General features: G+C 39.9%; 2 protein-coding genes across 5 annotated transcripts in view; one reads left to right on the forward strand and one right to left on the reverse strand.

The window, feature by feature from the left end:
* TBC1D30 (TBC1 domain family member 30) overlaps positions 1 to 21,592 on the reverse strand; it is a 51,612-nt gene extending 30,020 nt beyond the window's left edge. For 2 of the 4 annotated variants that reach the window (XM_026868625.1, XM_026868621.1), the window contains exon 1: positions 21,422 to 21,592. The gene's annotated coding sequence lies outside the window, so the exon portion shown is untranslated. Of the gene's footprint in view, positions 1 to 20,622; positions 20,647 to 21,421 lie in introns of all 4 variants that reach the window. The other 2 variants (XM_026868620.1, XM_026868622.1) reach the window with 2 other exon arrangements.
* Positions 21,593 to 23,713: 2,121 nt separating this feature from the next.
* Positions 23,714 to 23,954, forward strand: part of GNS (glucosamine (N-acetyl)-6-sulfatase) — a 21,147-nt gene continuing 20,906 nt past the window's right edge. Inside the window, exon 1 of the mRNA XM_026867979.1 lies at positions 23,714 to 23,909. Coding sequence (XP_026723780.1) covers positions 23,714 to 23,909 — 196 coding nt within the window. The remainder of the gene's footprint in view (positions 23,910 to 23,954) is intronic.

Consider the following 23,954-nt stretch of genomic DNA (forward strand, 5'->3'; position numbering starts at 1 on the left):
CGGCCGGGCTGCGCGGCAGCGGCTTTGCTGGCTGGCGGGGATCTGCAGTGCAGAGACAGCAAAGTCGAAGTGCGGGAGAGAAGAGGGAGGACGAGGAGAGAAGAAAGGGAAAAAAAAAAAAAAAAAGAGGGGGGGAGAGAAAAAAGGGGAAAGAAAAAAAAAAAAGGAGTTGCTCCCGCCCACAATCCTAGCATCACTGCCTGAATAAACCAGAAGCCTCTCCTCCTCCTGCTCCAGCACCACCTGGGATGCAGCAGGCGAAGCGGAGCAGCAGCACCAGTTAGAAATAAAGGGATCGCCGGCGGCTGTGGCGGGGCTCAGCAGAGGCCAAGGGCTCCGGGACCGCTGCACAGAGATCCCCCAACACAGGGACACTACTCACCTGACGCCTGTTAACAGGGGCCAGTATTGACATTTCTGCCAAGAATGAAATGAGCTAAACATCCAGCAAAGAGACTTCTCACGTGGGATTCTAGCCTACAGCTGGACATATATAGCTAGTCCTGCTGCCCCTTTCAAAAAGCTGTCCTGGGAAGGAGTCCCACAGGCACTACCAGACCATGGGACAAGGGGAGAGTGACCGATGTAACAGCATCTCAATGACAGGGCAGGCTGGGGTCAGGTCCTGCGGCCAGGACTGCTCAGGGATGGCCCCAGCAGCAGCAAGAGCAAATGGGCTGCACTGTTTCTGTGTTTGATTCTCTAGCACAGAGACTTTGAACATCCTCAACTAAAATAATAGCCTTTTCTGTGAATCTAAACTGGTACTGCAATTATTACTAATGACGTGCCATGCACTAAGCTGTCAAAATAAGCTATTCAACAGCATTTTATTAAATGCATTTACCAGTGCTATTTGACCCAATGGCATCTTAAAAGGGTGTGACAAATAATTTCAAACTAGTGGTTTGATTGACAAGAAGGAAAAGTATTTGAAATAATTATAGCTTTTATGATCTGAACCACGCAGCATTTCTTTGGAAGGAGAGCAGATTTATCACACCATGTTAGTTGGGCTCAGAGACCAGAAGTCTGAGTCTACCTGCCAACATCTGTAGCTTTGAAACAACAATTTACTCCTTCATTAAAAAGATGTTTTTCTCAGCCATATTACAAAGACAGGAGAAAACTGGCAACAGATAAGCAGCAAAGCCAATTATATAAAAGATACACAATATAAATCACAGAAGGCCTTATTTTAAGATCAGTTCTATCTATCTTTAGAAGTTACTGTTAAGTTTTCAGAGAAGCATGATTTTGATCATGCCTCTCTAAATATCTGGTTCGGTTTTGGAGAAAAGTCACTACATTTGAGCTGTTAGCTTGCAGTCTGAATAGATAATTAAGTCTGCGTGTCGGTGGTTCTTTTTTTAACAAAGGTGACACTTCCCTGCTGATATAGATGATGCAAATAATTTTATTTCAGTGCCAGCTGAAGATGATGATTTAGTGGTTAAAACATCAAATTGGAAATGAATTAGTCTCCCTAGATGTACAGATTGTACCAACAGGACTGTAACAGAAACATTTAAATACCAAAATAACCATGTAGTCTCTAACATTCTCCTCCTCCTTGAGTACCATACACAAATAGCACATCGTTCTTGGATCACTTCAAGACGGGCTAACCCAACGCCACATGCCACTGCCCAAAGTCTCAGGAGCCAAAGTGTGAGGAACCTCTCATTACCCATACAGTGAGACTCAGTCATCCCACTAAACTGAACATAATCATATGTTACCTTCAATTCTTGAATAATTACAAATCAGCTCTAAGACAGACATCAATATTTAACTGATGAGGATAACCAGCTCTCAAAGTGAGAATCTGATGTCCTCATTACTGCTATTTCTCCTACTTGTCACTCTATAAGAAAACTAAACAATCAGGACAATCATTCTGTGACTTGGAACATGGCTACTTCCAAGGACCAGCATACCATTAAGAGGCTTTCCTGCATGCTACCCAATTAATGCAACATCACTTTTAAGAAAAAAAAAAAAAAGGAGACAAAATGAAGAAGCTTAGCCATACTATTGGGTTTGATGACTCACTGGATCATTAGCACAAATGGATTTTAAAGACATGGATAAGCATCCCATTAAGCAGACATATACATATCTTAAGGGCAAGAGACTAGCTTCTAGAAAAGTGGATGGCATTGGGTTTTAACCATTGATCAGGCAAAGCCTCTAATGTGTTCTGCAGTGTCATGCTTAGATGTCTGTGCATGTCAGTAGCTTGTATAAATTTGCAATATTCACCATTGTTAACATGTAAATAGTTTTCAACGACAGGAAAAATTCTGACAAATCAGCGTAGTTCCAAGTTGGTGAAAACGCAACAAATCTTAAAGATGTCACCAGCCATCATGAATCTAGCTTGATCCACCAATGCAGAGAGGTCTGGCCATGTCCACAAGTCCTCACCTGCAATTACTGATAAAACAGATGACACTTTGAAGCTATTTGGGGAGGGTGGGAAATAAAAGCATTTTGCCTAGCCCAGATATTTAAGCTCCAACATCAGACTTTGCTTTTTCCCCCCTGTAGTTCATTTATTTCCTCCCACACAACACAGTCACTTCCTGAAAAGCCTTAAACCCTTGTTTGGTATCTCTGCAGTCTTACCACCACCTGCTAACCATTCCTTTTTAAGGCCAGAACATACTTCATAAGAAATACTAGTTCACACATATAACTTGCTCGATTGTTACCATCGGCCTTATGATGATTGGTTAGTCCTATGATCACTATCAGGTTTTGACACAGAGAAACCAACTCCTTTGACCTTAAACCTCCCCGTTCATCAGCCTACTTCTCTTCTGTCTCCACTGAGATAATGAGGTAAAAGGCAGCTAGAAAGCAAGAATGAACACAAGCAGATGGGGCAGTGACAGGAACAGCAGCAGAAACATGATCACAGACCAATCTCGCTTTTAAAGAAAAGTTTGGTTGCATGGAGCTTTAACTACCCAAACCTAGGATTACTAGAAGGCACACGTCACTGATTCTCTTCTGATGTGTGCAAAGAAGACTAAACATAATCAAACGACTAAAAATGGTAAGACACCTTCAGCTGGGTCACTATATTTCATGAACTCCAGATCCTCCCCTTTATTTCACAGAAGAACGTGTGGACCTTCTGTAATTCTGATTTGCATCACAACATCCCAGTAAAGCAGTGAAAGTTTGGGGAGAAAGCTTGTTTGCCACGCTTCTGGACACCTGTGTTAGCAAAAATACTTAAAGCAACATGTACCCATGAAAAAAATACATTGTAATAAATACACTGTATGATAATGTTGTAATATGTTTCATCCCAAAACATTTTAGAAATTATGTTTAGGCAGCATTACTACACTAGCTTCTGATACAGCAAATATCAGAAAGAAATATATATTGATAGGATGAGGGGAAAAAATGTATTGCAACCACAAGGGAAAACCTACTGTATTGACGACATCACAGGGCCATTGTCTGCTATGTCCAAGAGTTCCATATGCTACCTTTAAGAGCCCAAAAATGTAACCAGAAAATGTAATCCCATTACCACCTGGCTTCAAATAGCTCTACAGAAGTTAGAAAATCAAAAAATTTTAAATCTGTACCAATACATGTTCTGACGTGCATTCTAGTTCATCATGAGCTTCAAACGAGAAAAGACTTCACTTTCAAATTGTTGTGTATAAGAGAAAACACATGGAATGAAATATGTCCACTTTGGAAGGAAGAAAGGATAAGGCAGTTTGAGATTCTCCCAGAAGGAAAAACTATTTTGAAGACATTTAGCCCATTAAACCATCTTCACCACTGGAGCACAAAATTCCTATCCTACCCAGTTCTCTATGTGTTCTATTACTAAACATACCCTCTGCCAAAAACAGCCCCACTTCCTTCTGCTTGATCTTAAAAGTCTAAAAACAAGCATGACCCACCTGGAGTTTCACACGCCTCCAATGCACCAGATGGTGCCACCTCTGACAGCTTGAAAAGAGGCCTCTGGCTCGTTGGGTCTTTGACACTGAAGGGGCACAGGTGCTACAGCGATGCTACAGTGTGTGTCTTCGAACATGAAAGCTGGCAAGGTGGCACAGTCCAGTGCTCCTCTCACCTCAGCCTGCAGGTAGAGAGCATCCCCTCTTGCACTGCCAGTACTGCTACCACAAACGCTGCAGGCGAGTGGATGCTCTGATCTACCAGCTAGCTCTTAACTATTGTCTGGACCACCAAGTGCAGAGTCTGTAGCACTGTTTCACATATCCACAGCTGCATGAGCACATGAGGAGGGAGTCTACAGGTAAGAGTGGAGGGATCTTTGTTATGCAGAAGAAGAAACATGATTTTGGACTAACAGATTCAATTCTGCCACCAAGCTGGTCTCAGCACTGTGAGAAGTAATCCAGGAGTGTCTTTACTGGACAAGGGAAGGTTCCAGAACTAATAGAAAAATGAAGTTTTGCTACTCTATTTCTGCCTAGAGAAGGTTAATTTTATGCACTTTCAACAAGTAGAGCTCAGGAAAATGGTGCAATGTGTTGACACACCACAGTCTCATCAACACAACATTAATATTTTAAACTTTTCCACTGCATTAGTCATCATTTGTATCACTTTATACATGTCACAAAGGAGGTCAGGACCTCGCTGCGTCCTATATTAGATATCACAGACAAAAAGAGCAGAGCCAATCCTTGCCTACAAAGCTATTCAGCGCAAATATAAACTGCACAATGGACAGGAAATAACATCTATGATTTTCAGAAACAGAGAAACAAGATTTAAATGATTAATCTCAGGAAGCGTGTGGCAGAGCTGAGAAATCCAAACAAGCTCAATTCTCGTCCAGCGCTTCCTCCTCCTTTACACTTCAGGCACATAGCTTTCTGATGTATTTTCCCCTTCAAAAACTGACAACACAGTAAGTACGCTTTAACAGAACCTTCTCTTGAAGCCCTTAAACGGCCCACTTGTTTTTGGAGGGTTTAAGACAAACAGAGGATCTTGGGAATTCTCTTACTAGAGAGCACTACTCTCTGGCTATGGGGCTTTGTTTACAGCTAAGATGCCTGAAGGAGAATATTGCATATTGTTTAGCCATATCTATCAAGGACTGATGTAGAAAAACATCATTAAAATACCACTTAGCGTAGTGTTTATCTTTCAACGGGAAATTAATCTACAAGACTATTACTCCTGTAAGAAGCTTGAAACTGTATGCACACTACATGATCCCTCAGTTTATCACAATCAAGATTCAGCCAAGAGAGAACTGCAGACTCAAGATTCTTTGATATCTTTTTCATTCTCCCCCTTCCCTCCCAAACGCACTATTCACTCCTGTCTTCTGTATTACACGTGTACATACAGTGAGACAGCATCAATGAGAAAAGAGAAGGTCCCTTCAATACAGCCAGGTCTCCTTGACCCCAACATCACCTGCCCACAAACGTGTGTTGTAATTTACCTTTCAGGAGCGATGGACAGTTATACCTAGCAAGTGTGTTTACAAGTTGAATAATGTTCGTAACCACATTGCTTCTTGAAGTTTTTGGCAGATACAATACACCCTGAGAAGTATGCTGAATGTTTCCACCACCAGTGAAAACACTTGAAATATCATATATCTGTAAGAAAGGCATCTGTAAATCTGTTGTGAAAGCGGTTTGTACCAGTTTACAGCACAATGGGGTGGAGCTCTGATGACCAGTTTCCCACCAAAGGAGGCACCACAGTTGTCGGCAGTGAATCGGCACAGGTAAGGTTGACTGCAGTCCCTCAATTTGTAGGTTGTTCTTAAGAGTGGCACAAGATGCTTACCTAGTTGGATCATGTAGGTGAGAACATGAAAGCCCTCAAAAGCATCACAGGTTGCTAAAATGGAAGTACAGATGTGCCTGTAACTCCCTTGAACCTGTCTATCACCTCCCTCCATTTGTAAGCACATAGCTATTTCCATGAATGAGGGAGGTGCAGAAAGTACAGTACCAGGGCTAAAGCAACAGCAGAACAGCATGTATCTCTCTCCCTGACCTAAGCTCAGTCCAGTAGAGTGTGAAGCCCCTATCTTCCTGGGTTCTTTAGGAAATCGCACAGTAGTAAGCTATGAGCTTTTCTTAAACGTGTCTCTACAACACAATCACATTGAAAGAATATGTTAATATTCAAATGCTTTACATCACAAATTAATAACTCTCCTATGTCACCAACTCTCACCATTACACCATTAAAAAGCTAATATTCTGCAGCATCTAGAGTTTCTAGGTCAAACTGTTTTGAGGATACAAGAATTAAAATTTGCTGATAATTCAGCAACCCTAAGCACGTAAGTGACAGCAACCAGTGCCAATGAGCTGGGTACAAAGGGTGGTCTATTTCACTCCAGACCCACCACTAGGAATTGATTCTTCCCAGAGCTTAACAGTAGAGAATTGAAAGAATTCCTGAAAAGTAGAAACTGACTCATGGTTTTTAAACATCATGCACCACAGACCAAGTATTTCAGAATTAAAAAAAATTACTCTGATATTACAAAATAAATGTGATGTGGAAAACTTTATCTTAACACAGAGTTCTACGGCTGCACTGAAAGGACAAGGCAGACATTCAACTCAGAACTATCCATGCAGGAACCAAAAAGGGGTTTAAATATAACATTGCCTGATCACAAGACAGAAGTAAGTTAGTTCCCCTTATTATGCCAGTAATAGAGGACAACAAACTTGCACAACTGAGTATGCCTGATATTCTATTAAAGCTATTTGTATTCATTGCAGTTCCCATAAATCCTAATTCTGGGCTGCAGCATTATTGCAGTAGGTGCTGTACAAGCACAGCAAAAAACAGACTGCCTGCTTTAAATAAGAGAATAGAAAACACATTAGTATATGAAGAAGCACAAGGAGTCAGTGAGATGATATTGGAAGGCATGGTTGACAGTAGTTCTAATATAAGAACTGTTGTTGTGTTTTTGTAGGCTTCATAGCAAAGATGAGTACCAGTGATGACAGACACATACAAAGGCATAAGGTCAGTAAGAGGGCTGAGGGAGTTTTAAGCAACTCAAGTTCAACATGGCTAAACATCTACAAGTAAATACCAACATGGGGGAGAATTGAGAAGGTGCTTGTTTTAAAATAAGCGTGGGATAGAGGTACGAGGCACAAGCTAACCTTGAATACTGAGTAAGAAGTAACATGGATGTGACAACAGAGAAGAGTAGGTTGTGAAGAGCTTTGGATATTAAAGCAATGAGAACAAGACATTGATGAGATCTACAATGACCATAAGGGAAGCACTGGCACCTAGAACTCACATGAAGACCTATGTACAAACACCAAAACATAGGTGTGTTAATAGTAAGCTGAAGTCCACTGCTACTTTTAATTCTTCGTACATATGTACGTTGTCTTCTAAAAGGACAAAAGTACACCCTACAAAAAAAGAGTTTGCAGAAGCTTTCTATGTCCCAAATGCTTCCAACAAGCTCTTAATCAGAGAAAAATGATCGATAAGTAAGTGGATGGAACTACTCATGTTGTGAAGTTGCAGGAGGAGTAGAATTCAACAACAGTATCCAGGTTCAACTGGATAAACAAACTCTAAAGTTATAATTGTCATTTGAGGAGCATAGTGATCTGTGTAGTCCTGATGAAGAAAAGAAGAAAAGGGGGGCAGGGAGTAAATTTATTTATTTATTTTACTTATCACTTTCATGTGCTGACTGCAACAGTAAAGCAGATCACATGCAGTTACATTAAGCAGATAGCTGGATCTCATGAGCAAGGTAAAAGACATCATACCAGGACTGATAACGTAACAATGTATTTTAACTGCTGTAGTAACCAGTAGCATAAAGTCTACAGTTAACAACTGGAATAAAAGTCATAGCAGTGCTTACATGCTCGATAAAACACATAGAGGACCTTTTAAATTAAATAGAAAGTAATGAATTGAAAGGAGGTCTCAGAGCAAATGCCCTTTTTTTTTTTTTTTGTCAGGGAAGTTAACTGTCTCTACTGAAGCACAGAATTAAAAGATGTAATTTTGGTAAGGAACATACTAAGAAGACAAATCACTGAAGAGGCCTACATCAAAATATTGCTGAAAAGCATGATTATTAAAATTAAGAAATGTTCCCTAACCTCACTAAACAATATAAGGTAAATGTGTATTTTGGCCAGTATTCACACCCCAGAACCCAGCTTAAATGCTATATGGTCATTTTAAAGAACAAATCACCAAGTCAGCAGAAAAACTAATGCAATATATGAAAAAATAATTCTGACAGGTCTGAGTTGTAGGCATGCTTAAGATAATATTTGCAGAAGAATGGAGGTCATAACAGATTGCAGGCTCCCAGCTCTAAAACTGAGCTGCTTGTCCTTTATTAGAATCTGATTATTTGCTTAGCACCTAGCATAGAAATTGAATTTTATGGTGAGGATCACTGAACTGCTATGTCAGAAACAGCAAGATTCTAATCCCCCCAACATAATTAAAGAAAACAAAACCACCTTATGTCCCCAAGGCAAGATTTATCCACAGACAGAATACTTTCAAACATCTCAGATTCAAAAGCAATTGCCAAAATTGGAAAAACTGCTAACCATAAAACACCTTTGCTTTGGGCCAGGAAGCACTATGGGAACAGGACCATGTTTATACATAAAAGTTTTTGTATGTTGTTTAGTATTTATTTGCAGTAATGCTAAGGACATCCATCAGAGACTAAGCTCTGGCTGTGCAAGGCTTTTGCTAGATACATAGTAAAGAGACAGGTTGTTCCTGCACTGCCCAAGGATAAAAGAGTTCCTCTTCCAGCACAGATCCTCCCTCTTCCAGTACACATGGCCTCCATGGATAGAGCTCTGTTACATGGGAACAGAAACAAAACCCTTTCTGGGGTTGTGGAGGGGAATGGGGTTCATTCCAAGAGAAGTTCATATAAGCCCCATAGAGCTCCTGGAACCACAGATCATGATCAACCGATACAGAAGTACTCCACCATCGCTCCAGTTCTTTGATCAGATACACACTGGTTCCCAATTTGCAGATGCCAACAGTTCTGTAAAGAAATTGAAACTTTCCCATGCAGTTTTGCATGTATGGGAAGCTACTGCAGCCCCAAGTACTCCATACCGTGCAATTCCCTTCATCTCCCATGTGGGCCATAGCTTCACAGAGCACATTCTGCAAGTGTTGGAAAAGGAAGCAGATAACAAAGCAAACTAACCTCAAACTATTACCTCCCCTTCCCGAAAAAAAAAAAGTACGTACATTAGCCTTTTAAGCAAGTTTGTCACAGAGACAGTGTTTTTGCTGAATGTCGTGACTGAGATAAAAAGAAAATAGTTATCAGTCACAACGTTACTACTTCAAGCTTTTTAGTCAACAGTTAAATGACAAAATATCAGTTCATAACCCACTCTTACAGAACATGTGGATCATAATCCTAATCAACAGGATTAATCTAAGGCTCATTTAGTACTCAAGCCTTGAACCACTAAAATTGATTTTCAACACGTACAATACCACACATGCACGAGTTTTTGTAACAGCAGAGTTCTGATTGTTTATTTATTACTGTGTATCTTGGGACAACTCACTTCACTCCACTGAACATGTGCTGCTTCTACCAGCCTTCAAGTAGTCTTGTCTCATTAAAAGTTTGGTTTTTAGAGCACGTTGTACTGTGTGTTAGCACAGTAACCAGCTCATTAGGTTCCTAACTTTACTGGACCTCTCTAGGGATTACTATAAATATTAGTAATATTAAATTCCTCAGATTATTATTTTTTTTTTAAAAAGATCAGCTATGTACACTGATTACCTCCCAATTCTGACTTCCTTTACTCTCACTGGATAATTATTTTTTCCTTCAGAATCTAAGGCCCAATAGCTATTGCTGCCAATGACCACTAAGTGAGATAAGAAATTAGCAGTAACATATTTTAAAAAGCCCCCAGAAAAAAAAAAAACCACATTAAATTGTTAGCTCTCAGTGATGCATAATGCAACCAAAGAACCAAAAACTGTTCATGCTTTGTAGTTTGGTCATATGCATTGTATGGATGGCAAGGAAAACATACTGATCAGTACCAGGTTGCTGTGATTATAGTGGGGGAACTATTATTTATAAGGAACTAAATTTAGAAGTTGTTTCACTGCTGGCAAAACACAGCAAAAGGTTTTCCAATTTTTGCTAAGAAAGAGATAGAAATGATAGGTTTGTGTCACTTTCTTTTTAGAAAGTATTCAGGTAAAATGATTGAAGGTGAAGATGGAACATGGACTTGACTTCCTTGGCAAATTTGAAGGGTATGTGAGGAGCATTCATTTACTGCTCAGTAAGTCAAACTCAGGTTATTAACAAATTCAAGAAGAAAAGCATTTTAAAATTTTAGGTTCTTTATTTAATTCTTCTTCCAGAGCTGCTCCAGCATAGAATTCTAAGAAGGGCTATTAATCCAAACTGACTAAATTCACAGCCCACTTTTCTAGCATCTTGTTTTTAAATGTCAAGCTTATCTCACAAAGCTGCAGAAACATAGCTGCTAGCTCTGCCTGATGCTCCATAAATTAGTCTATTCCTAGCGCTAATTATCCCAAGCAGCTGTTATCCTCCATTTGATCTTCAGCATCCAGGAAATCTTTTCTTCAAAGACTAACTCAACAAAAGAATGTTTAGTGTATGCACCATATTCACAGATAAAATGCATCTGTGTTACTTAAAGGCCATGTACCCTGGTGGGCTTTTTCAGTGAAGCCCCATTAAGCCTCCTACAAGTTCACAATGGTAAAAAAAAAAAAAAAAAAAAAAAAAGGAAAAAGAACAGCAAAGTTACTTGTACTGAATTACCCAGAAGAATAAAAGAGGAGGTAGTGCTAAAATAGACAAGTGTGAAAGACTATGCAATCTATACAATCTAATTGCACAACTCTTTCTCTCAGGCTGTTTCAACATCCAAAAGCTTCTCAGAGAAAGATTAAAGATTGCAATGACATAGCATTATAGTTACGCAGCTCACACAGCTACCCCTGCTGTGATCTTACACACACAAATAAACCCCTATACCTTGATTGTCCAACACTTGCCATAGATGCCATGGCTTTCCACTACCTGCAGGAATCGGAGCAGGATCTGCATCAGTTCAGAAGTGCCTAAAGAATTAGTGAAATACGAATGCACTCAGGTGCATCACTCCCTCACACGTGGCCTTTGGCAGCATCGGCTGTACAGCCAGCTTCCTCACAAATTCCCAGTTAAGGCAATGAGCTCCTAGGTTATACCCTGGATGCTGAAAAAGTCTTGCAGCAAAGCCCATGACTACTTCTGCACACAGACCTGCCGGCTGAGCCCTTTACTCAACTAGGCTGAGCACCCCACTCCTCCCTCCCTGGCCAACACCCACCCTGCCCCAGGCAGATGCTGGACTGGAGCTGGATGAGCTCAATTTTCCACTCTTCCTGAACCTATGTGGAAATCAGTACCTCATCTCATTTCACCACAATAATCCCATGGTGACTAAATAAAAGCATTGCTTTTCCAATTTTTCAGGGAACTATTAGACTAATCAAACTTTACCACTTAATCAGGTATCCATCTGAATAGCTTCAAATGAGCAAAGGGAACAGTAGTGTCTGACAGTTATTTCTGATTACTTGACTGACAGGGACTGTAGAACAGGCTGTTCTGACTGTTGTCAGCAAACAGCAGCATCCTTCCTTCAGCTGACTGCATGCCTCCTCCCTTCGAGCTCATCAAATCCCACCTTCTAAAGTTACTGCAGTACTAGAGAAACAAGATACCACTGGTTTAAGAACCACTCTGTTCAGGCAAATTAGTATGCAAGTGCTACAAGTGTTACTTGATAAATAATCAAAAAAACTCTAACCCAGCTGAACCAGGATACCCACACACAATAATCCATCACATTAATCCCAATTTCTAACACTCATTAAGTATTTTACATAATGAGTACTATCCAGTACATCAGCTTTTCATGGCACAGCTGTTGTGAAAAGTGTAATTCAGTACAAACTCTACATGCATCACAAAACTAATCCTGGACGGTCATTTACCACTTTGCAACAGCAAGAGGACTACAGTTAAACAAGAATATGGAAAAGAAGCCAAGCAGTCAACCTCAGAATTGTATGCATACCCAAAATAAACACAATCTCAGGTGTAGCACTAACTCAACCATTTCACTGTTGTCACAGCTGCTAACACACTGACAATGAATATTTACAACCACCTACACCAAATGTCACAGGACAAGAATTTTGTAGCAATTCTGCAATCTATACATTCCTATACTGCACAATCTGCATTTTCTGTTGCAAACTGGCCTAGATTGCGCAGTCATCTTATTACTTACAGAAGGATTTACTGAATTTTCTGTTCAAGTCCATGATAAGCAATGAAGTAATTACTCTACAAGAATAATTTTTTATATTGGATCCACATTCAGCAGTTACTATCCCATCAAGTTTCTACATAATATTAAAAAAAAAAGCAAAAAAAAACCCACCTGTAGAAATAGTTATTTGGGAGCAAGAGAAAGAAAGAAAACTATCTGTAGTTAAGCAGTGGCTGATGCTCTCACCATCACAGGTGACCACTTTAGGGGGGTGCCCCTTTTGCCTTAGCAGCTGGGGCGAGCTACAGAACATGCCTACGCGTCACTTTAGACAGGCAAATTTAGCCCCACTTCACCCTCACCTCAGATGTCTGCTATTTCCCAGGATAAGCATTCAAAGTGGGGGGAGAAGGAAGGACACAGGCGTATGGCTTTGAAGTTCACAGGGCACACCGTTTATACAGAAGTGGGACACCACAGCTGGTTGACCAGGGTTTCACCACACTCCTGTGGGTGAAGACCTGGCATCTCCCAAATGGTAAATCGCTGTACTCAGCAGCCATTTGCTTCTGCATGAGGCACATTTGGGCTAAATTTGAGGCTGAAGAGGCAGAAGAGAACAGGGCGCTCTTCTCTCAGAAGCAAGTGCCTGAGCTCAGCGGCTTATTTTGGTCTGCTTCCATCTAGCCCTGAAGCCCTGGCACCTCCCTTTCCTGGAAAATACCACCCCTCTAAGAGACAGCAGCTCACTGAACTGGGAAATGAGCAGCAGCAGCGGTGATCCAGGAGGTAGCACCCCCCTCAAGGAGGTAACGGTCTCTTAGTCAGCAGGCTCCACACTGTCCCCAACAATTTACCAGCAGCACTGACCCCAACTCTGAATGCAGCCAATTTCCTGTCAAAAGTAGCAGTGGAATGATACTCAAAAAAGTGTCCATCAGGTATAATCTTATATCTGCTGCTGATTCTGAGCACTGACCAGTGTCGCTTGAAACTCTAAGTACCTAAACCCTGAACAGACTCCCAGGGTTTGTCACAAAAGCAACCCTATCTCTGGATCCTGCCACCAGCCAAAGCAGCCACCAAGACAGCTTGCTTAGTTAAATCCTGAAGAATGTAGCTGAAGAAGCCCATGATAAAAGCCATCTTTGTGAACTGTGCGAGTTTCAGCCAATGATGGAATATGAGATGGCATTTATTCAGAGGGGCTGGGAGGTATTTTCGATGGAGGTAAGACACTTCAGTGGTGAGAGTTAGGGACAAAGAAGCATAGTATGAGGTATGTGACACAGAAAAGTAAGGATTCATAAAATCCCTAAAGCACACAGAAGGAAAATACATGGTTTAGAAATGCATGTTGGTTCCTCAGCTCCCTAAAGCAGGCTGGCAATCCCAGCGTTGAGCATCCAGGGAGTGAGCTGCAGAGATGGCTCACTGCACACTCCCAGGAAGATCTCAGTAACGAAGTTGGTTGGAACCACTTTAATGGAAAGCTCTGCCATAAAATATCAGCTTGTGGAGAACAAAGTCCTTCACAGCAGAATGTTACCTTTGATGAAAAGATATTTCCAAATGCTAAAAGCGTAATTTTTGACTCTTTTGGGGATTAAACATTTTAACATCTTGCTTGAATATGGCTTCGTTATATAACATGAAATAAAAAAGGGTGAGGTGTCGAAAGCTCGACAAAACATTTTAGTTCAAAATGTAACTTTCAGAATTTTGCTTCATAAGCAACTGACTTCTGTGAGTGGGTGTTTTATTTCATGCTGGAACAAGATATTTTAGTTGCTGCATTCTTAAAGCAGATTTTCCCTCCAAGTGAGGATTCCAGGTTCTGTACTGCTCTAAGCACCAGTTTTTTCCATCTTTTGAATCTGATATTCTGCAGCGGCACAGACCACAAGTACTTTTCAGTTGAGGTATAACTAAATCAGACAGCAAATGCACCCTCTTTCTTTTTATTCCTAAAAAGAGAAAGTATTATCTTCTTTTTAACACCAGAAAAGGAAAGAAAATTTACTTCATCGGGGGAGTTGAGAAACTGAGATAGCCCCGAAGTGGCCTCTGAGGGATACCAAATCTGCATAATCACATAATCTGCCAAGTTTGTAAGGAAACTGATGGGACAGTTTGAAAATTCAGAATTTATATTACGGCTTTGTTTTTACAGGGGAGAATATCAACAAGAGAAGGTGGTAGTCAGCTTAAGTCTTTTGAATTATCCAGCTAAGGACTTCTACGTACTCACAGACCAGTCAGCTTTCTGGGGCTAGCACAGATCATCCTGAAGAGCTGGCTGCACACAACAAACTGGGGTGGTCTCTCCCCGTAGGGCTTACCAATGCTACCCCTCGTCAAGCGATCAAAGATGTCAAAATTCATTACCTATAAAGATCCACACTCTGTGTGCATGTCCCATCAAGCAGCACAATTACACTTTAACTCTGGGAATTTACGTGATAGTTCTCTAGAATAATATCCTATGAGAGTCAATGGAGCAGCACAGTGCTGTACCAGAATTTTACCGTCTTGCTGCTCTGTTAAACTACTTCCCCTCACGCTGCCTCCCCGAGTCTCAAGATCCTCACTGTGCCGTTCAAAGATCAGTTCCAAGATTATATTCTCATCAAAAGAAAGTAACCATGGAATTCACTACCTAAAATCTTCCCAGAATTACTCAGTGATTAGTTGTCAGTCTTTAACACAGAGATGGCATTTTTCGTGTAGGTAACTTCCAAAGCAGCATAAAATACTGTAATAGTAAATTTCCAATAGCATTTAAAAATAAAAATCGTGCCTTGAAAAGCATCAACATCTTGTTCAGTGTTCCACACCGCTGGTATTTTATGTTTGGTAACACTCACTTTTCTTTCTCCCAGACTCACTAACAGATATCCATAATACACAATCTAATTTACATTAGCAAATACTTAACATGACACACACCTTCTCATTGAAGTATTTTTTCATAACCTGGTGCACAGCAATGAATGATGCTGTTTGCAGTCCTTCTCTTCCAAGCCTAATGTTAAAAGGAAAGCAATCCTTCTCAGTCCAGCTCCCCTGGCAATGTGGAAGAAGCTTTCAGATTTCCCAGAATTTTGGCTGGCTGAAGGTGAATGAAATACGATAATCAAATGGCATTTAATTTTATATTCCCATAGGTGGCTCTTTTGAAGGGTTCTCCAGTAATACTTTTAAGCATCACACTGTTAATAATGTTGGATAACAATGAACAAATCAGTTAAGATTACACTTACATTTACAGTCACTTTCCCTGACGCATAGACCATACCCAAGGAACTGGCAGGTGAACTTTTACCATCCAGATCAAAAGAACTGATGCCCAGTGGCCCAGCACAGCTTACATACCAAGTGCACAGATACCATGCCCACTGAGCCAACTTCTGGCATCTCTTAATTCAGGTTCTCTCCTTTTCTAACTGTCCCATTACTTCACTGCTTGCACACAAGCACAGGACATAGAATGGATTACAAAATCCTTGCTAAAAAATCCTCAGCCCACCTCCACATCTTGAGTCATAAGTAACAGAGAAAGCCTTCACTCTATGCAGCATAACTGCTTGATGAAAATAGCAATAATTAAAAAACAATAGCAATATTCTATTTATTTACATATATATTGCTACAAGTGGGCAACTGACTGCAGAGTAAATTCAGCCAGTTTTAAGGTCATGATTCTGTTTTGTTCCATTTCCCTTTCCCCACCAAAAGGCTTCAAAGGAGAAGAGATCATGTAGAACTAAATTAACAACAATTCATTAGGAAAGACAAGAAGTAGCCACAGCAACATTTCTTAAGTATGCATTTCAAAAAGCCACAGCATCAGTTTAAAGGATCAAATTCATTAGCACCCAAGTGTAGAGACTAGTAATGTAACCAGGCGCACAAATACCAATGAGGTAATAGGAAAGCTACTGAACTGAAACATGCAGCCAGTTGAGTCATTTGAGGATGACTCACATGAAATCAGACTCCATAAGAAGTAAACCTCCTATTTTAACCCAATCAAAGGACAAATGCACTTTTGATAGATCAATTAAATAGTTATTGCTATAAAAAGTTACTGAAGGGAGGGAATGAGGAAAGAGAAAACAGAAGTTTAATCTAGATGTGCAAATACTTTTGCATATCTAAGGTGCACTTATTCAGAGACACCTGATGATGGTGATCTTGCTCAGTCCTCTCCAACCATAACATCAGGCAAGGCTTTCCTAGTTTCATCTGGGTGAGTTCCATACCCTCTAAGAAGAGTTGATGCTACAGAGTCAGTAACACATTCTCAGAAGTTGAGGAGACTTCACAGCTCAGTCTTCTACCAGGAAACCCTGTCCACCCCCTGGGAACACACAGGGTACCAACCTGTGCCTAGATGATGCCTGTTGGTGCTTTCTATCCAGTTAAGATACTGGATACACTCAAATAGATCACAAGTATTACTAATAAGTATAAACATAAACCTCTGAACTTCTGTAGCTGGACTCCAAAACATTCAGCTCACTCAATCAGGAGCTTCTGAATAACCTCCACAACCATGTGGGAATTAATGATCTCACTTATAATTAAGAAGCCATTTGTAACCATTTTTTAACTACTTCACATATGGAACCTAATACTTCCTTTGTGAACAACATTTATTTGACAGCCTAACTTTAAATCTTTTCATCCAATTATTGCCTGACCACCTTGTAAAGCACTTCCCTTCATGTTAAAGGAAAGGATATGAAAGCCACCAACCAGAGATATGCCAGAGATATGCCTGTATCCCTGCACAAAATATTCTGTCTCCCTCTACTGGCCCTGCATTAAATCAAACCAGGAGAAGAAAAAGAAAAACGAGAAAGCTAATGTTTATTGTTATCTTAGAGAATTCTATACAGGAGTAAATGCTGAAAAAGCAGAAGAATAATACTTATCTTTAACTGTAGTTTCTAAACCAGTATTACAGCAGAGAATACTGAGTCTTTCTGGACACAGCACGAGACCCATTTAAAAGTTATTACAGGTATATAGCACCATAAACACATACCACCAAATTAATGATCCCTCTGTAAAATTTTCTACTAAAATTACTTCTCCATTAAAAATATAAGGGAATATTAATGAACTTTCCATTAATGTCATTTCAGCTTATTTTACATTGAATCAGATTTAAGCATTCTTGCTTGCTTCCAGCCAGCCAGTTACAATTGAGCTGGATGATTTTACTTATAATTCATAGATAATACATGCATTTTTTTAAAAAAATAATTAAATGACAATCAGAATTTGTGATTCAAGGAACTTCTGGTTTGCAATTTGATCAGTCAAAATATATTTAATAATATAAGCAAGCTGTCACCACATAAAATAGGAAGAGGAAAAAAGAATGTGATGTCTTCTGCATATTTAGAAGATGGCTGCAAAACGTTGATTTATTTCTTAGGGAACTCTGTTTTTTTCAAATGATATCATTAAGCGCTTAAAGCGCTCTGCTTTCTAAAATGGTTTTGAAATAATTCACAATGCTACAGAACAAACTTCTATCTTGTTACTCCAAATAAGTCACAATCACAAGAGTAAGAGAAACATGTGACTAGAGCCATGTTTTCCATCAGGCGGCCACTGATTTCTCTCTTACAGCTGTTCTTCACTGGAGTATTTTATTTAAATTTGGGTTTAAAAAGTGTTATTAAAACAAAACTGGTCAGTCACATATCTTACAAACTAGAGATACAGCACAGTGTGCTGCTTTTAGCATGTATCCAACAGAACAATTTATCCTCCCTCAACAGAGCGATAGCCGTTTGTGCTTCTAACCAAAATGCATTTCACTCTGCAGTGAATTTTGTCTTCTACGGTAATACCTATTTGTATGCAAAGCATACATTATCTACTAGGGATGAGGGTCAACAGCATAATGAGAATCACAGTTAAGTTATGAAGTTGTCCCTGGCAACTGTTTGTTCCTCCACATTTACTCTCTCCACTCAGAAGTTCAAACACCGCAAGAGCTGTGCTGGGTATTGGTGGTCCTGACGCACAAGCAAGGCAGGCACAGGCTTCCCAAGCTGCCAGAGTGCCATGTCTCTTCTCTGCAAGAGCCAGCACAAGCCAAATACTGATCAGTGGACGGCACCCAGTGTGGTCTGCACAACTTGCACACACTGAACTTTCAGATACCGAACATACAGAGTTTTAAGCATACTGTTTCTTAAACAGTACCTGTTTTTATCTCTGCAGAAGCAGACTAAAGCATGATAGACATCAGAAAAGAAGGGATCAAACTTACTAGTCCTGTAATTTGCTAACCACTAGGAGTGAATTTGTCAGGCAGTATTCAAAAAGGGTTTGACAAAGACAGAATTAAGCATCAAGACAGAATTTCCATCTTTTCCTGAAACAGCATTTGTTTGCAACTGGTCTGTACAGATTGCTTAAAGGCAGCATTCAAACATCTGAATGTGAACTTCAGATTAATTTAAAACTAGAGTCGAGATTTCACTATATGTGGGGAAAAAAAATCCCAATGCAACAACAGTATAAACATACCATGAAACTCTATATAAAACAGTTGTAAGAATCACTTATATTTTGAAATATTAGAATTAATGATAATGCAACTCCAAGAAATTTTAATTTACCACTAGAAAACATACTTTAAAAGGAAAAATATATTAACAACTTTTCCATAATTACTTGATAAAGATTTTAGTACTACAGGATATCATAATGTTAATGCTGTACATGAAAGAACATTATAAAGCTTTATGGCACACAACATTATATTTTCATCAGAAAAACCTGGAACAACAAAAACTTTTACAAATTAATAATAATGTTCTGAATATTTAAAAATGAGAGGGTAGTCTATGGAAAATCTAGTTTCCAAGAGCTTTAATGAGCAGAAAAACTCTCCTATTGGGGTGGAGGGGGACATGTGCATTTTTTTCATGTCCCAGCACATTAAGTGCTCTTTTTTTTAAAGTGAAAAGAGGAGAGAATAGATCTTTCTAGTGTTAGCAGAACAGTTTTGCTGAGACTTTAGGACTTAACTACATACTCAGCAGCTGCACTTCTCAAGCTACTCTAAGCAACCACCTTCTCCTGGGTACCCATTTCTACCACTTCTGCAGAAACTGGGAACAGGGTACTGTTACAGAAAAGAAAAAAGGAATTATGTTACCAGATCACCTCTCCGATCTGATTCATTATAACCCACACAGGGGTTCCTACTACTACATGGGAAGTAGTACAACGGCAAGAATGAATGGTTGTAGGGAAGGCAGCCAGTTGTGCCTGCCTTTGGACAGCTGTTGATCAAATATTGCCTCAAAATGATGATTATCGGGAAATTAAAAGTTGCACATCCTACAGCAAAAGCTTATTCCTGCATTCTCTGTATAGTGCTAGTAACACTTATGCTGAGCAATAAAAACATGGTCTCAGTCTATTCCAGAACAACTCCAAAGGAGTCACTCAACAACTCCCAGTGGCCTTGGATTAGATCTTAAAGCAAGAAATAAGTTTTTGGCACCCTGGAATACAGACATCTGGATGTCAGAAATACAAGCTGAAAATTAACACTAGTTAAATACACTATATCTCAAAGGGATATAATATACAAACCTACACATAATCTTCAAAAGCCTGCCTGCACATGCATGGATATTAAGCAATAAACTGCATTACTTTAAAACTTCACTTATCTCAGTTGTTACTAGCGCATTTTAAACATAATGCCCCATTAATTTAAGTGCAAAAATGGTACCTGAAAATTGTAAAAACACATTCGTATTTAGGATGAAATCCTATATCCCTTTCAGTCAATAGGATTGTACCTAACAAATTAAGGTCAGGATGCTAAGACCTTCAGAATTTACAGTCAAATCCTTTAAATACATGAACACATGAAAAATTCAGGTAATCTCATTTAAAAGGAGACTACGGTATATGCTTAAGTGTTAATGGCACTGAGGACTCAATTATCAAGCTGATGTTGAGAGAGAAGAGATAAGTAGAAGAAATATGCCTACACAGTGCATGACAGACAAGGACTTTCATGCTAGTTTTAAGTAAAACAAAGGAACATTTTAAAATTTTTAAAAATTAAGTTTCACAGTAATAGACAAACCCTTAACTAAACTACATTAGCACATGCCACTACAGTAAGAATATTTTAATAAAATTTGTACATGCACTTCAAAGCTCCTACAGGCATTTTTGTGAAAAGACCATGCTTTAGTTACCATACCTGAACATTTCTGTACCTGTCACGCTGCATGTTAATGAAAAAATAAGACAGGGAACATTAGGTTATTTTCACATGTCCTTTCTGAAGCTATAATTTCTGTTTGTTTTTACATGTGGCATTATATGCAGTTTCACTTTAGCAGAACTAATAAAAGCACTTCAGACTATCTTTAAATGACAGTTTTGCCAAGTCAAATAAAAAGGTTTCACTGTGCTGGAAGAAAAGGCTAAACGATTAAAAAGCAATATTTTTCCTCTCCCATGCACGCTGTCTGAAACCCCAAAATCACAGGTGCTGATAAAGAGGTTTGAGGGAACTAGATTTGTTTTTACTAATACTCCTCATCTTGAATCAACTCCACAGAAAGGAGTTACACACTGCTAATGATGCTCTGGAAGGACAATTGCATATGCTGTCTACAGTTTCCAGTGAGAAGAATTTCCACTTATAGCATCTCCCTTATAACCATATGGAAGCACACAAACACAGCATGCACACCAAAAAATTCAACTTGGTCTTTCTGTGAATTAAAGCTGAAAACGCCTGGCATACAACCTACAGTAAGGGTGCCACAGCAATACACAAAGCTGAGGCTATGGCAGCATCCCTAGCTGAGCTAGTTGAACTTTGGCTGTTCCCAGGTGTCACTGACATCGCTGGAAGCTGGTCATATCTAAGGAACAACACCACAGCCTGGCCTCTTGACTTCAAATTGGGTGCAAGGCCTTAATTGAAATACTGCCCACATTAATGAAATAAACTACTTGCACTAGAACATACATACACAGAAAGTACTTACATCGTTTCTGGGAAACCGCCTGTAAACAAGCAGTGACAATATCGCAGTTCTTCTGGACTTTGTGTACAAGCCTGTCTCTCTGCTTCAGAAGACGAAGCAACTTTGCTGATTGAACAGAAATTCTGTTATTCAGTTCTTGTTTTATAGTTGTTAATTCATTGATATCTGCCAATAAGCAGAGAAAATAACTTCAGTACAGGCCAAAAGATTCACAAACAGATTACTGTAGTTGACATGCAAAGTGACTTGCCCTGTAGACATTTAAATATAAAACTTTCTATAAATTACAAGTTCAATTGAGTGGGATAGTTCCCAGTTATAAACATTTTCAGGATCTGAGTCAAAGTCTTTAATTTTCTTTTAAACTGAAGTACTTCAACCTATTGCACAGTAATGAACCTTTGTAATTAATACTGTTATAAACTGGAAACATCATGACAGATGTAACTGAAATGTACCTATAGTAGTGCAACCAGAGGGCAAACTTTAAATACAGTAGCCTCCAGAAGCTGCCTGTGGATAATGAGCATGGGGGATAAGCAAATAGTAACAGGCAGAGGAACATATTCAGAAAGCTCTCTGCAAAGCTAGAAATGCAACTCCAGAATGACCTCTAAGTAGGAAACTCTTTCCATTAAGATGCAAACTAGGCGGCTTCAGTCATGGCCTCAACTACTTCCACCAGTCACTCACAGTGCCACCAGACCCCCTTAGTTCACCAAGATGTCTCAGCTTACTCCTAACATTCTTGCTGTCCCCCATGTGGTGAGCTTCAGGTCCAGAAGAAAAGGGAGTTGTTTGGGATATGTCTTAAGTGGATTAATTTTTCTGAGTCCTCTGTTCTGTTCTCAGAGGCACACCTTACCAGTGAAAGCCTAAGTCTTGCCTATCCCATGCTGACCTTGTCAGCTCTTCCCTGTAATAGCCTGGTATGGCTGGCCACCAGCATCTAAACAGCTGTCTGTTCCTTGTGGCTAAATTTTCAAATCCTATCCCTTTCAATCCAACCATGCCTCCCTGATGCTGAAAGAAAAATAAGTCCAAAAAATCCATACTTTCGTAACACCATCCAATGAGAAAAATATGTATCTATCCATGAAAAGCTACTATTAGTGGGATAGTAAACAGCTCAGCTCATATGGCAAAATTTTTCCAATAATTCTGGAGAGCTTAAAGAAAAGGACAAATCAGGCTGAAATGACAATCAATCATGGGATAGTGAAGAGGAAAGTATGGCTGTAAGGGAGGGGAGCCACTGGTAAAACAGTCCTGTATTTTATAGACACTACCCTATTTCAGCACCTGCTGCTCAGCAGGAACTCCCAATCACTTGTACCAGACAAGGTGATTTAAAACCACATCTATGGATTCTGAGAAAAAAAAAAATAAAGTTGTATTCCTACTGACTTCTACAGTTACCACAAAAGTAGGGTAGGAAAGAATAAAATTCCACTTATGCCAGTTAGCCGTCCCTGTAAAAACAACTTTGCAGCAAAATTAATGCGTTTAAATTCTACAAAATATATTCCCAAACAGGCAAATTTCTTGTTGAGTCCCAGACTGCCACAGGACACACAGAAGAGTTGAGCTACATCCTGTAACATCAGATGGCATATCATCTCACTAAGAAGCCAAACACGGAAGCACAAAGCTGTTTGCACAGGTCTGAAAAACAGGCACATTTATTCACCTCTCGCCTTTTTTCCTTGTCAAAACCAAGAACAATTTAACATCAGGAGACAACAGGCCTCTGTACAGCCCTCCTCATCGGGTCAGCTTAGAGTTGCAAGTCTCATTCTTTTGCAAACATACAGTGTGCAGCGCTGCAGCTACTTAGCTTTCATCACGATTCTTTGATAGTTTTATTTAGATTTTGGTTAGTTGACTACTGCATTTATTACACCTTTTCTTTTTACTTCCTGGAAGACATGCTTACCTGCAAATAAGTTTTACAACTACCTCTTACAACACAGCATGTGTAGCATCTCTTCTAGCTTAAGAAAAAAGGGACTTAGCTTAAAAAAAATAAAGAAAAGAAGAAAACTGGTCATTGGTTCATTATGTAAGTGAAGCACTGAACTTACTGAAGCACAAAAGCTTTGCAATCTGTCCCCGACACTCTAGCAGTAGGTGGCCCCATTTTTGCTCCTACAGCACCTCAAACGAGGGAGGGAGGGAACAGCACACAGGCCTTGGTTTGAAGGAGACACCAGCTGTGTAGGGAAAGCTTCTGGGAGAGATGGCCGTGCATAAAGGCTGCTGTAGCAAGTGAAGGCCAGCATATACATACAGATGCGCGTGGAGGTGCGCATAGGCACGGAGGCAGTAGAGAGGGGGCTACAACCTTTAAGCAGGACTCTCTACCGCAGGCACAGAGACAGAAAGCGAAGCGACAGGGGCAGCTCCCAGCCCAGGCGAGGCGGTGGCGCTGCCGGACCGACTGGGGCCAGCGTTGCAGCCTCGGCTAACGAACGCCAGGAATTTGGTGGCAAAACGCGGAGCCTCCCGAGCACCGAGCACCGAGCACCGAGCA

Source organism: Athene cunicularia, assembly GCF_003259725.1.
Source record: "Athene cunicularia isolate RWA chromosome 1 unlocalized genomic scaffold, athCun1 chr1_part2, whole genome shotgun sequence".
Lineage (NCBI taxonomy): Eukaryota > Metazoa > Chordata > Aves > Strigiformes > Strigidae > Athene > Athene cunicularia.